This window comes from Lathamus discolor, chromosome 3 (genome assembly GCF_037157495.1).
Source record: "Lathamus discolor isolate bLatDis1 chromosome 3, bLatDis1.hap1, whole genome shotgun sequence".
NCBI lineage: Eukaryota > Metazoa > Chordata > Aves > Psittaciformes > Psittacidae > Lathamus > Lathamus discolor.
The window spans coordinates 119,791,820-119,804,477 of NC_088886.1; the positions used below are offsets into that span (position 1 = coordinate 119,791,820).

General features: G+C 44.4%; 1 protein-coding gene across 1 annotated transcript in view; it reads left to right on the forward strand.

The window, feature by feature from the left end:
- Positions 1 to 1,966: 1,966 nt before the first annotated feature.
- Positions 1,967 to 12,658, forward strand: part of DPP10 (dipeptidyl peptidase like 10) — a 303,866-nt gene continuing 293,174 nt past the window's right edge. Inside the window, exon 1 of the mRNA XM_065671340.1 lies at positions 1,967 to 2,355. Within this exon, the coding sequence (XP_065527412.1) occupies positions 2,284 to 2,355 (72 nt within the window). The 5' untranslated portion in view covers positions 1,967 to 2,283. The remainder of the gene's footprint in view (positions 2,356 to 12,658) is intronic.

Consider the following 12,658-nt stretch of genomic DNA (forward strand, 5'->3'; position numbering starts at 1 on the left):
TCATCACACATCTATGTTACTGTACATTCCCTGGCCTTGGCTGCTTTCTTCAGCACATGGCCTGCCAGCACTGACAAGAGCAGGGCTTCTCCATGCACCGTGACAGCTGTAGTCCTGCTTGTCTCTCGCAGGGCACTACTTGGCAGGTTCACTGCAGCAGGACACTGCCTTAGGTACAGATTTGAGATCCTCTGTAATGTCCCATTTCTCATTTGAAAATATGAACTCACCTCTTCTACATCCATGTCCTCTAATACCTGGCATCCTCTGCAGCTTTGTGCTGTTGGTGGATCTGATGAATGTAGTGTCCTCAGCTACCGTGGTACTTGTGGAATCATAGGTGAAGCCCACCCGGACTACCGAAGAACCCCTGCACTGCAGCCTTGCTGTGGCTGAGAGCCGCTGGAAATGATAGCAGAGACAGTTTTGTAGATGATTGTTTTAGTTCTATTTAAGATTATGTTTCTTTCTACCTCATGAAACTGTCCTGGAAGATAGTGCTGGAAGCCCTTCCAAATCAAGATAAATGACATTCAGTGTTCTCCTGCCCAAAGGCCTGTTACCCTATTAAAGAAAGAAATTAGACTTGTTTGACTTGATCAGCTCTTGACAAATTAATGGTGGCCATTAGTCGTCATCTAGTTTTCACCTAGGTGCTTGTAAAGTTCATTTGATTACTTTGATTATATTTCTAGAACTGTTACCAGGACTTCAGAAATTGCATCTGTTGATTGGTGGAGGAGTCAGCAGAGTGATGATACAGAATGATAGAAATACCCAAAGCTGTTCTGTGGCTGGCTGGTCCGTAATTCCTTAGTACCTTGTCATCTTCTTGTTCCTTTCTAACCACCATAGGCTGAAATAATGTATTTTTGTCACTGCTATTAGTTACGCTTACTGTCCAGTCAGAACTGAACTTTCTTTTGAGGCTGGATGTGAAAAAGTTCAGACACTGCTCTCACTGTCTTGTGGACAGCTTTCCTTCTACCTTGACATATCTTGACACCTAGGCTAGGGCTGCTCCTGTCAGGCAGGTGTTCCTGTCTCAGTACACTGTCACCCTCAGGTGACAATCCTATGTTATGCAGTCCTGCTGTGAGTGGGATCCTGAAACCCATCTGAATTAACAAACAGCTCAGCCCAAGACTTAAGTGTTTCACGTGCTTGCTTTTGAGGTTCTTCCTTACAAAAACTCATGTTCACGGTTCCTCCAGTTAGCATCTACCTTCACATTTTCAACTGTTTCCTTCTTGCTGGTTAGAAACAAATTTCAGAGTCTTCTTTATTGGTCCTTATAAAAAAAAAAAAAACAAACCTTCAAACCAGCTGATGCTCTGGGACACACAGTAAGGTCTTCCCTGAAGTTCTTTTGCACAGCTTCCTAAAAGTCATCTATGCTGAGTTCATCACAAAACAGGATAAAATAAATACTTGAAACCCCTTTTATAGCTACGGGCTTCCTAAGGGAAGTGCTTTCGTGAAAACGGGGGTTGGGATGCCCCATGCTGATCTCCCCAGGCTAGCGGCCATCCCCGCAGAGCTCGGGGGCCGCACCTTTGGCTGCTGGCTGCCGAAACGCCGTGGCGGGGCTGGGGAGCGCCGGGACAGAACTCTAACCCCGCGGCTGCGCTGCCTTTTCCCCCTTTTCTCCCTTTGCCCCCTCGAGGCTTTTCTCTGCCGGCGGCGGGGCAGCAGCGGCCGGGGACTGCGAGAAGTGCTCGCCGGGCCGTGGCCGGTTCACGCGGGGTGGTAGCGGGCAGCGCGGCCCCGCCGCAGCCAGCAGCGGCGCCCCCGCGGCGGGGGCGCGGATGGTCTCTCCCGGGCCGCCGGGAACCGCTGTGACACCTGCTGGCGGCGGCGGGCGGGGCGGAGGGAAGGGGAGGGGAGGGGAGCGGAGAGGAGAGGAGAGGAGCGGAGCGGAGCGGGCGGGCAGGCAGGCAGGCAGAGTGTGCCCGCCGTGGGGCGCTCTGCGGCCGGTGCCCGGCGGGGATGCGGTGCCGTCCCCTGGTGCGGGGCTCGGCGGCGGGCACCGCGGGGCCGGGCGCCCTCTGAGCACCGGCGCGGCGGGGCACTGCGGTTTCGGCGCTGCAACAACGGCTCCGCGCCCCCTGCCCGTCCTTCTTTTTCTCCTCCTCCTCCTCCGCCGCCGCGCCACTTCCAGGGGGGGCTGGTGTCATGCGGCTGGCGCCGAGGGAGGGGTGCCGGGGGCCTCAGCGGCAGTGAGAGGCGGCGAGCCGAGCCGAGTCGAGTCGAGTCGAGTCGTGTCGAGTTGAGCCCCCTGCGATGACAGCTATGAAGGAGCAGCCGGCGCACCCGGGCGGCAGGGGGAACCCGCCGCCGCCGCAGCCCGACCAGGTGGGACCCGCGGCGGGAGGCGCCGAGGGGTGGCCGGGGCGAGGGGCGGCATTCGCCGTCCCGGAGAAGTTGTGTGGAGCTGGGTAAAAGTCTGGGGGGGACAGGACGGGCGCCCTCGGGGCGGCTCGGCCGGGGGAAGAGAGATCCCCGTGGAGCCGTCTCGGGGGATGCGCGGGTAGCGGTGGGGCCGCCCGGAGGAGACCCAGCCTTGTCCGGCCCCGCCTCGAGGCTGGGGTGTCGGTCGGCCCCGGACCCCGTCGGTAGCGAGTCCCGCAGGAGTTCGCGCACCGCTTCCCCGGGAGTTGCACCGGGGGTAACACCTACGGGTAAGGGTTCCTGCCATGTCGCAGGCGCCAGCGGCGCCGCTATGGGGCTGCCGGCGGTGGTGCCCGGTGGTGCCGTGGAGCTGGCCGGGGCTGCCGGGGCTCCGAATTCGGGCTGCGTGCTCCGAATCGCCACCCGGTCGGCGGCGGTGCGGGAGCGGCCCAGCGGTGCCCCCTGGATTGGTTTCACGGAGGTTTTTGGCAGCGCCGGGCGGCAGTCGTGTCCCTTGGCCAGACGGGTGCCTCCCCACAGGATGGCGAGAGGGAGGCCGGCCGGGGCACTTGGGTCTCACAATACCGGTGTGTTTCGGTACCGGCTCCCTGTCGAAACGGGCGAGCCTGGGGCAGCTTCCGCGTGTGGTGGGTACCGCAGGAGCAGCTGAACTTGGCTGTCACCACCTCACAATCGAAGTTTTCTTCATTAGACCGCCGTTGCTCTGGGGCAATGGCGTTAACGCATCGGGAGGGATGGGGCTGTGCGCGTCCGCATAGAGAACCCCGCCGCCGGCCGGATCGGAGCCGCGCACCTGCCCGCGCCGCCGCGATGAGGCCCCGCGGCGCATCGTTCCCTAGCCTCAAACAACCCGAAATGTGCGAACTCCGGCTGCATTCCGGGACCGGGGGGTTGTTTTGCACATTGTCAGTACGCATCGCCTTCTGTTTTGAACTCCGGCAGGCTGAACGGGGTTTGCAGGACATGGGGACCCGCTTTTCACATTTCCGTTCTCTGTTACGTACATCTGCAGAGCTCAGTTTTCCTCCGATATATTAACATTGAGTGAAAAACCCCAACACTGCACAGCCGTGGGTTAGAAGGTCCCTACTCGAGTATCTAGTATTGCATGCACAGCCAGGCTGCATGTTAAGCTTCTGGGTAGTCGTTCCTATATCAGTGAACCCATTCACTTAAATAAATTTAAAGATGTATCCTTTTTGCTAAAAAGTGTATGCATTATGGCACATTTCAATGTAGTACTGATAAAAATATTTGAGTTTGAGGAGCCTTCTTGAATAAAATAATTGCATGAGTTACATTATGTGAAAAAGGTGGGTAACTTCCATCAGTACTAAATTTCATGCAAATAGCAGAATTTATGGAAAAGTCAAATTCATTTTAAATAGTCTCAGAGGTTCACAGAGTTCATACATTTCAGAGACATTGTTTTGCTTTAGAGGGTTACTACTTTTATGTATAATATAATAAGAAGTACTTGAACTTAACCAATCTTTATTTCTTTATATTTAGTTCAGGCATGTTGAATTGCCAGAATGGCTTTTTTATTGTTGGAGGTGGAAATCTGTTCAAAGCAGGCTTAATATTATATGCCAAAAATTACCAGTTTGACTGCACATTTATGTCGTAATGAGGAACAGCAGTAAGTTTCCAATTTAAAATATGCTAAATATTAGGAATTTATAGAAACGTTGTTACCTGAGTGCTCTGGAGTTCTCAGCTTCTCATGGTGGTGGGTGGGAATCCACTGGTCTATCTTCTGTCCCTGGTGGCATGAAGTGTGAATGTTCTTCCAGACCATGTTTAATTTTGTTGATGAAAGTTGATATTGAATCAACTTTAAATTGCCTGTTGTCTTAGGTGCTGAGGATGTCTTGCAGTGTAAAACAGCATCACATACAAATGTTGCTTTTAATGGGTGGCAAGTCTTTTTATGGCTTTAAATGCTAATAACAAGGATGCAGGCCTAAATCCTGCAGTGAGCTCTGAGTAGTGTGAGGCTGTGGTTAGTGGATCTCTGTGAACACCAAGGCCCCTTGTACACCTTGGTAGCATTCAAAATGCATAAACTCTAGGTTTATGATAGAAACTGTTCTTTGTAATGTGATGTGGCTGGGATCTTAACAGAGGGATATTTAGGGTTTGAAGCTTTTTGTTGGTTTTGTTGGTGTTTTGTTTGTTTGTTTGTTTGTTTTTGTGGTTGCAGTTACAGAGCTGCAGCTGAGATGGGTGCTGCGGTGGGCATGAGGAGCTCAAATGAGCTCATCCATTCACCCTGGTTTTCCATACCCCCATAGCAGTGTCAAGGGCTGGCCCATGTGGGAAATGCAGTCTTCTTGGGGCCTTCAGAAATTTCATCTCTGTCGGGGTACTCTTGTTAAACAGTGCATTTTGCTTCCTGAGCTTGTGTAAACCTGTAATGTCACTAAATGTGACACCTGTAGTTTGTTTATTTATTTTTAACAAGAAGCCACATCTGCATTCTGAGGCTTTCCTGTGGCAATAGGAGCAGCAAATCTTTTCTGGTAGAGAAGTGGTTGGACCTGTGGGAAGTCCCAGAAGGAACAAGGAATTACACCAAGATTTTTTGATTTTTCTAAGTGTAAATCTCCTGATTTCAAAATTCAGTTTTACAGATACCACTGAGAATAGTCATATTGAAGTTTATGCATTTGTGGTAAATTTATAGGTTTGCAACCTGAGCTGTAATTTCAAATTACATCAAGCTAATGATGGGACTCTCCACTTAAATAAAAGCTTGGATTGACTGAGTAAAGCACCCATAGCCTTCAGCTTATAAATAAATTGGACACAACTTCATATCCAATATTTTCCCTGGTGGTATATTTAAACCAAGCCTCCCCTGGGCCAAGGCATCTAATAACAACTTGCATTAGCAGTGCTATCAATGTTTTGGCAATTGGTTTGATAAATTAGCCAGACTTATTCTCAGCTCTTTGCTAAATGATGACTTAAATTTATTGCCAAAATTACAGCTTTATGTTCAGATGATATATCTGTAGAAAGGAAAATAGCTGTAAATTGTATTTCTGCTTATTTCTGGAAAGCTCTACCAAAGTGCTCAGACTTCTGTCACCTGAACTCTTGTGTTGAGAGTGAATGTGGCTCCCTCAGTTCCTCTTAGAGAGTACAAATAATAGGGTTTTTCATCTTGTAGCTTTTAAGAACTGTCCTGGGGTCTTGAACAATGATGTTTAGTGATCATTTTTAGAATGCACAACCATTTGATAGTCAGCGGACACAACATATTTGAAAAATATAATGTACCCATATGACTTGCTGGTTGATAAATGCTGCTATCTTTGCAGATGAAAAACTGAGATAATTCCTCTAGGTATTACCTTTGTGAGGCTTCAGTCTGTTTACAAAAACCAGATGATCTACACCACCTGGTGCTACTTGCTGTTCTTTGTGTGTATAAAGACAGACCTTTGAAATTTATAATCATTCTCTCCTGAGCCTCTTTTTCAACATAAGGTCTTTCTAAAATTGATTTTAAAATAGAAAAAGAAAAAAAAAAACCCCAACATTTTTTTTCCTTTACTGTATGGCATTTTAAAATCTATGGCATTATTCTGCTTAAAACATGTAAGGAAAAGTTAAATCAGACTGTATTGTGTTTCACTAAATAGGGAGATTATTTGATAAGCATTTAAAATATGTTAGGTATACATACAAGGACAACTGACTGTTGTTTGCTTGACTGCCTTGACTTAAGGAGTTGAATTTTCTCTGTCTCAGGACCAGTTTCTGTGGTCACCAAAAAGGGGTATATTCTAAAAGTACTCTGAACAAAAGAGAACAATCTGTGGTTTACTTGTTGGTGACTAAAGCCAAAATAGTTTATACTTATAGGTCTTCCTTCGTTGCCTTGCTGCTTTTTCCTGAAAACGGACTTTGATTTTGCAATAGGAAAAATGTTGATAGATAGCTGTGTCTGTTCAGAGCAGTATTCATCTTAACAGGGTTTAATCAAGGTAAAGGGGCTCTCCCCTGCCCTACTTAAGTAATTTTGAGCTTGATGGGTCAGGGAGAAACTTGACCTCTTAATTGTGTATGTATGTTCCAGTAACTTGAAAGATTTAGTTAGGTAGTCAAGTCCATGTCACCTGCTATTTGTTGTGTTCGGAGTTGGCTTCAGGCTGAAATAAGAATCTCTGTTCTAGTACATAACCCAAAGTGACTTTGCGTTTTTCCTTCTTACCAACCTAGTAGAACTTTCTACTTGTTTTGTTGTGGCACTGTCTCAAGCATACTGGATTGTGAGGTTCAACATAATGTCAGAAACATCAGGTAAAAAACAGCCGATAAAAGTGGAGAAATGAAGTTATATTATTATGCGCAGAATATTTCACAAAGAGTAAATATCTTGGTTTTAATTTCTAAATTCTCTTTTGTACACTATATTTGCCATACTATATCTGTGCTGGATCCAGAGAGAAGTATTACAGGCTTGCAATATCTGTTGAATGTATGACCAGTAGCACAAGAAGCTTATGTGAAAATGTATTAACTATGGTGGTTTGGAATATTGTTCAGCATTAAAGTTCCAGCAGAATCTTTCAAATGCTGCGTGTGGCCTTGATTCACTTTCTCTTTGCCATGTGGCTATTTTGATGTAGTTCAGTCATGTACTCGTTTGTGGTGATGAGCACAAAAAGCCTGAAGCTCATTTTCCATCCTCATTGCATTTCTAGTCTTCTGCTTTGTGCTCTGTGTAGCAGAGGAGAGTAGGATCTCATTTTTTGGTGAAGTGCTTCTCCTTTTAATTGAGAAGCATCATTTTATATGATGTCTTGTAAACAGTCTGTGTACATACAGGAGGATCTCAGGTTGCTTGAGAGAACAGACACAAATGTCTTTAAGTGGCTGTGTAGCATGGGAGTGTGTTTCAGTGTACATCTCAAATTCAGAAGTGATGAGTGGTTCTTCAGAAACTCATTTTTTCTAATGCAGAAAACTTTACCAAGAACTTTCCAGTGCTTTATCCACTCTCTGGGAACCTATCAGGACTATAACCATGAAGATTTCCGCTGGTGGATGCAGGGCAAGGCAATCATGCCGATGGTGTCATGCCCTCCCCTCATGGTTCCAATGTCTTTTCGCAGGTTCTCCATGTCTTGCATTCGAAACAGTGTGTGGGAATTTGTGCAATATAACACAGCAGCTGATTTTCCAGCATTTAGAGCCCTCTAAATGCTGGAAAGGTGGATTAAAGGGATTACTTAATGCAGTAAATCAAGACCTGTGAAACTGTGAATCTTTTTGTCTCCTCTATGTTAAAGAGAATTGCAGGCACACTGTAGGTTACATAGTAGCCTTGGATATTTGAACGTACATACTGTATTACTCATCTTAAAACAGGTGCTTGTGTCCTGCCAGCAGGTAGCTGTAATTTTGTTGATGCTGTCTTTGTAACTCTTAAAAGGACCTGTGTTATATTTCAAATGTATGCATTAGTCATGAAATCTCAGATGTCTTAAACTCTGTCCCTTTCCACTTTAATCATACACTTCTTTTACGCTCCACTCAGCTGCATCGAATAATGTTCATGAATATATGGCAGTAAAAAGAACAATGCTTATGGTGACTGATGATGATAAATTACTGTATTTATCCATTAGGAAGGACATTGGATGACCTACAGATCTGGAGCTGAAGCTAAGAGACCTTTTCTAATCTTTCTTAACACTGCTGGCAACAGCCGCATAACTCATTATGTGTTATTTATGTAGAGAATCTGTAAGTAGTTTTGAATGATTCTAAACCAAGATAAAAGCCTTCTGGTGTTTGGAGGATGTTGTCTAAGAAAATCAATTAGGAAGTATTAAACAATGTGATAAATTAAAGAAAATAAAGATTGTTTAAATGCTGTGGGGGTTATTTAAGACTACCTGGGGCAATATTTGCAGTTTAACTTCCCTTGGAGGGGGAAAAAAAAAACAAAAGGCATTTTGTAGCTTTCCAGAAAATAAACTAGGCAAATGTTAGAGTTTGCTCTTTGGAAATATGGAGAGAATTCCAGATGCTAGTGGGAAGCCCACTGAACTTGTTTGAAATGCTGGGCGAGTGCAAGAAACTAAATCAAACACTGACAGTGTTTGTAGTTTCCACCCCTGACGGCACAGAGGCTGCTGACTTCCTTTCCCCCTTACCCATCCTAAGGCTTCAGAGGCTGGTTAAATCAAAGCATTTTGTATATATTGGGGGAGTCTTTCAGAGTAAGGATTTGAGATAAGTACACTTAATTAGAAATAATGATGTGCTGCAGTTTTGAATCTTACGGAAGAACTTTGAATTGGATGGTCTAATGACAGTTCTAAATAAACACAAAATGGCTATAAAAATTGTGTGGCTTGAGTCAGAAGAAGTGCAGTTCAGAAAGTCCCTGAGGGAAATCTTCTTTTAGCACTTCCCACCTTATTTGTGATGAATTCTGCAATATCCTCGTGCAAATAGCAACATAACAAAGACCTAATAAAAGATTTAGTCAAGGTCCTTCTTGGTCTAGGGCACTCATGATTATATCATAGAATCAGCAAGGTTGGAAAAGACGTTTAAGATCATCAAGTACAATCCTTACCCAAGCACTGCCATGGCCACCACTAACCCATGGCACTGAGGGCCTTGGCTACATGGTGTGAGTCAGGTCATGATGTCATCAAGCATAAATATAAGTTTAAATCTTCTTGAATTAATAAGCCCACAAAGTCAGGAGACTTTGGAATGGGTGGGTAGTTGCAATGCAAGGAAGTTAGTTGAGAAGATTCCTATTTATTTTTAGTTCAAAGGTTCACTGTATTGTGGCACATTGAAGATAATGTTACCTTTTGGTCCCTGCGATGGCTGAACATATTTCTGTATCCTGGTCCATCCTTAAAGTTCTTATTTACATGGATTTCCTCACTGAAGTCAGTGAACTACTTGGGTGAATAATATCTGCAAGACTAATTGTATTTGCACTGCACTGATTTTCATTGTATCTTGGGGAAAAAATGTCCTTTGGTGTACAGTAAAATGGATCAAGCTGCAGTACTCAAACTGCATGAAAGGTGGTTATCCAGCTGTTGTCGTTGGCATTTTCTGAAGTTATTGGTAGTAAGTGTTAAGTGTCCTGACATGTTTTCAAATTCAAAAGGACAAAACTACAATGCTATTATTATGTACCAGACTGTGGAAAGGTTCCTGAGGGTAGCTGTCAGTTCATGCAAGTTGTTTGCTCACCCATTAGGAGAAAGACAGGGCTTATAACTATATATAGCATATATATTTCCTTGTATTTCTTTTGGGATCTCTACATGCAGTTTTGTACTGAAGGTTTGCCCCCTTCTGTGCCTTGTCACTGTAGGTAGAAATATGCTTGGTATTAGAGTCCTAAGTAGCAGTGTACCCTACATTTCTGATTTCATTATGGCATTAACAAGTGACAACTGAAGGAAGGAGGGTGAAAGCTGGTCTGGATGGGTGCATGAAGACTCCAGTGAAGTTGTTGGGTTTTTTTTGTGTGACTGGGTTGCATCCTTAGCTATTTAACTTTTCCCTTTACACTCTCTCTTTAGATACATTTTTGATTCTGTAAAATGCTGTGTTCTGTGTGAGCAGTTCTCAGTGTTCTCTTGCTTCTTTTTCCCTTCAGTTTTGTTACATATCTGTGTGATTCTCTCCTGTATCATACTCCCCCCCCGCCCCAGCTTCCCATCTTTAATCTTCTACACACATATAACAGTTTTTTTTCTAACAGCCCTTCTACTTTCTCCACTGTCATATTTCTCTTTGTAAGCTAAGCAACATCTTTGTCATCTGTGTTTCCTTACTTTTATTTCCCCGTTGCTAATGGCTTGAAGAATGTTATCTCACTTAAATGTACTTCTAGCTTTCACACAGCATAAGAGGAGTCTCAGAACAGAGGATAATAATGAATATATATTGAACTTATGTGTTTTGGTACTGTGATCCAGGCATAGAATCATAGAATAGGAAAGGACCTCAAGATCATCTAGTTCCAACCCCCCTGCCATGGACAGGGACACCTCACACTAAACCATCCCACCCAAAGCTTGATCCAACCTGGCCTTGAACACTGCCAGGGATGGAGCACTCACAACCTCCCTGGGCAACCGATTCCAGTGTCTCACCACCCCAAAAGTGCCATTGTGGTCTTCTGTCTCAGCTGCCCAAGTGATGTATTTAGTGGAAGCAAAAGAAGACAGACAGACATTTCACAGAATTTTATTCTGTTAGAATAACTCCACATTTTGAATATGCCATCCCTTAACGTTAATGACATTAATACAGTATACCTGTATTTTAAAGAATATACTGGTCAGCAGATGAAAATGGAGTAATGTCAGAGGAAATCTGAATTCTTCTTATTTATGGTCTCTGCTGTGTGTAAACATGAACAGACATTAGCAGAATGTTTCTGAGTTCGTGATAGGTGGTATCTTCTACAAGAATCTTGTATCTTCTCTTCTACAAGGAGAAGAAGGTTTGCTTTTCTTCCTCATAGTATAATTAGCTGTAGCATAGAAACCCCCTACATATTCAAGAAAAGGAAAAACTTCAGGAGAAAAGGCTTTAGTGGACTAACTCTTCAGGCAGCACAGCCTTGTGTATCAGCTCAGGGATATCCTGTACAGCAAACCCAAGAATCTGCTATAGGTGTCTCACTGCATATAATGCATCTAGAGAGATGATAGATAATTTCTGAAAGAAGCACATGCAGGGCCATGTGTCATGTCAACAAAGGATATATTTGGGTAAAGAAAAAGTAAGCTTTTTCACTGAAAAGGTATTTTTCCTGAGGTCTGCTTACCTCCCTTATTCTGGCCACCTCTCCCCTGGGGCTAAAGTACCCAGCCCAGGTGGGGATCCAAATCAGGCTGGATCTTTCTGTTCTAAAAAACAGCCAACCAAACCTACAATAACAACAAACCCCCCCCCAAACCCAGAAGAGTTCTCCCCCTCAAACCCAGCTTTTTATTCCTTTAGGATGAACTTAAGGAAGGTGATGTGCTCCAGGAGCACACTTGGGGTGCTCTAGCTGCTAATGGGGGTCAGACTAGAGCTGGCCCATGTAACACCCAGAAACATAGAGGTTGTGAATATCTGGTCCTTAACATAAATTGTTTCTCTCCCCAGTTCTGCTCCTCTCTCTTTGCTGCATAGCTTTAACAAATACAGAAGGTGATGCATAAATGCATGCATCTAAAAGCAATTGTATGCTTTTTTTTTTTTTTTGTGTTTCACTTGGTTGTAGGCCTGATGCAATTGCCTTGTAAGACTTTTTTTATTGCATCACTAGATTTTTTCTTAGGTGTTTGGAGGTATTTGTTTGCTATTTTTCAAACATACCAGTATTTGTTGCCTCCCCAGCTAGGATGGAAATACAATGGTGTAAATTAATTGGTTGCAGGTGGTGAAGAGGTCTCAGTTTCAGTAGAGAGATGCCTATGAGGGTATGGGAGAGAAAGTAGACACAAGGAAGGAACAAGAGTATGTCTTGCTGGAGGTCTGTAGGACATATGATCTTTTGTAATAGATGTATCTACAGTGCTGTGTAGGTGGATGTATCTGAAGAGTGCCACTAATTTAAAAGAGGATGGAGATGAGGAAATCCGAGATTAAAAGCCTTTGTCCTGTTCTTGGCTGGTTGCAGAATTTCTGTATGACTTGGGTGCATCCTTCAAGGATACAATTGCAGAAGTGGCTGCAGGGTTTGAGGAGTGGTGGTGTTCTGTGGATTGGAAATGTCAAAGTTGTGTTATTGGTAGTTGGCTAAGGCTCTGGATTTCTGCCCTGAAGACAGGAACCTGAGATGTTATTAAATGTGGTGCTCATGGTGGTTGTCATTCGAGGTGCACTTACTGCTACCAAAGTGTTGCACTTTCATAAGGCTGTGTTTGCTGTGTCAGTGGGGCAGCAGCAAGGGTGGCTGCAATAAAGTGTACTGCTCATGCTAAGGGAATATCTCAGAGTTTGTTAATACCCATCCTCAAAACCATCTAAGTAGGCTAAATCCTGGAAATGCCATGTGCAAGATTTTTCATTCATTTCAGTACAAATTGCTTCTGTGCATGGAATTTTACATGAGAAAATTTGTGCAGTCCCGGAAAAAAAAGCTGTATTTAAAGTATACTGCTGGGTAGGAAAATGAGTTTAGTCTGTTTTTGTTGTGCTATCTATTCTCCATCCATAAATCTTGGAAAATACTCTTAAATTGTGA